The 987-nt window shown below is 42.4% G+C and overlaps 1 protein-coding gene across 1 annotated transcript; it reads left to right on the top strand.

The window, feature by feature from the left end:
* Nucleotides 1-6: 6 nt before the first annotated feature.
* LOC103212902 (olfactory receptor 1044) lies at nucleotides 7-711 on the top strand (the record flags this gene model as incomplete). Its single annotated transcript, XM_007958824.1, has 1 exon — nucleotides 7-711. A coding segment is annotated over one exon (705 nt), but the record flags the coding sequence as incomplete, so codon positions are not given.
* Nucleotides 712-987: the final 276 nt, after the last annotated feature.

The following is a 987-nucleotide window of genomic DNA, read 5'->3' on the forward strand; positions in this document are numbered from 1 at the left end:
AATTTCTTGTACAAACAAAATGTTATCTCCTTCAACGCGTGTGCTGCTCAGTTAGGCTGCTTCCTGGCTTTCATGACAGCTGAGTGCTTGCTACTGGCCTCCATGGCCTATGACCGATACGTGGCCATTTGTAACCCACTGCTGTATATGGTTGTAATGTCCCAAGGAATCTGCCTTCAGCTTGTAGCGGTCCCCTACAGCTATAGTTTCTTGGTTGCACTATTTCATACCATCCTCACCTTCCGTCTGTCTTATTGCCATTCCAACACCATCAATCATTTCTATTGTGATGATATGCCGCTCCTCAGGCTGACTTGCTCAGACACCCGCTCCAAACAGCTGTGGATTTTTGCCTGTGCAGGTATCATGTTCATTTCCTCCCTTCTCATTGTCTTTGTCTCCTACATGCACATTATTTCTGCCATCCTGAGGATGCGTTCTGCAGAGGGAAGACGCAAGGCCTTCTCTACGTGTGGCTCCCACATGCTGGCAGTCACCATTTTCTACGGGACCCTGATCTTTATGTACTTGCAGCCCAGCTCAAACCACTCCCTGGACACAGACAAGATGGCCTCCGTCTTCTACACCGTGATCATCCCCATGGTGAACCCTTTGATCTACAGCCTCCGGAACAAGGAGGTGAAGGACGCTCTGAAAAGAGTTGTCATGAATACAGATCAGGCCTTTGTGTTCATGAAATTAAAAAAGTAATGTGGATAAATAAAAATGGACTTTTCTTCAGGGTCTAATTTTTTTCCTATTAGAAAAAAAATAGCAGAATACCTGTTTTTAGTAGGTGATCAATACATATCTGTTAACTCCACCTGAAATTATTTTTTAGAAGCTTTCATTTACAATGAGATTTCTGATGTAGAAGTAACCATAAGAATTTTCAGTTGTTCCTTCATTCCTCAAATGGAATATCTATTGAAAGATAAAGTAATTCTCTGATCTGTGAGAACTTATACTAAGTCACTCATTTCTAAA

This window comes from Orycteropus afer, unplaced genomic scaffold (assembly GCF_000298275.1).
Source record: "Orycteropus afer afer isolate SDZICR_OR568_19922 unplaced genomic scaffold, OryAfe1.0 scaffold01153, whole genome shotgun sequence".
NCBI classification, from domain to species: Eukaryota; Metazoa; Chordata; class Mammalia; order Tubulidentata; family Orycteropodidae; genus Orycteropus; species Orycteropus afer.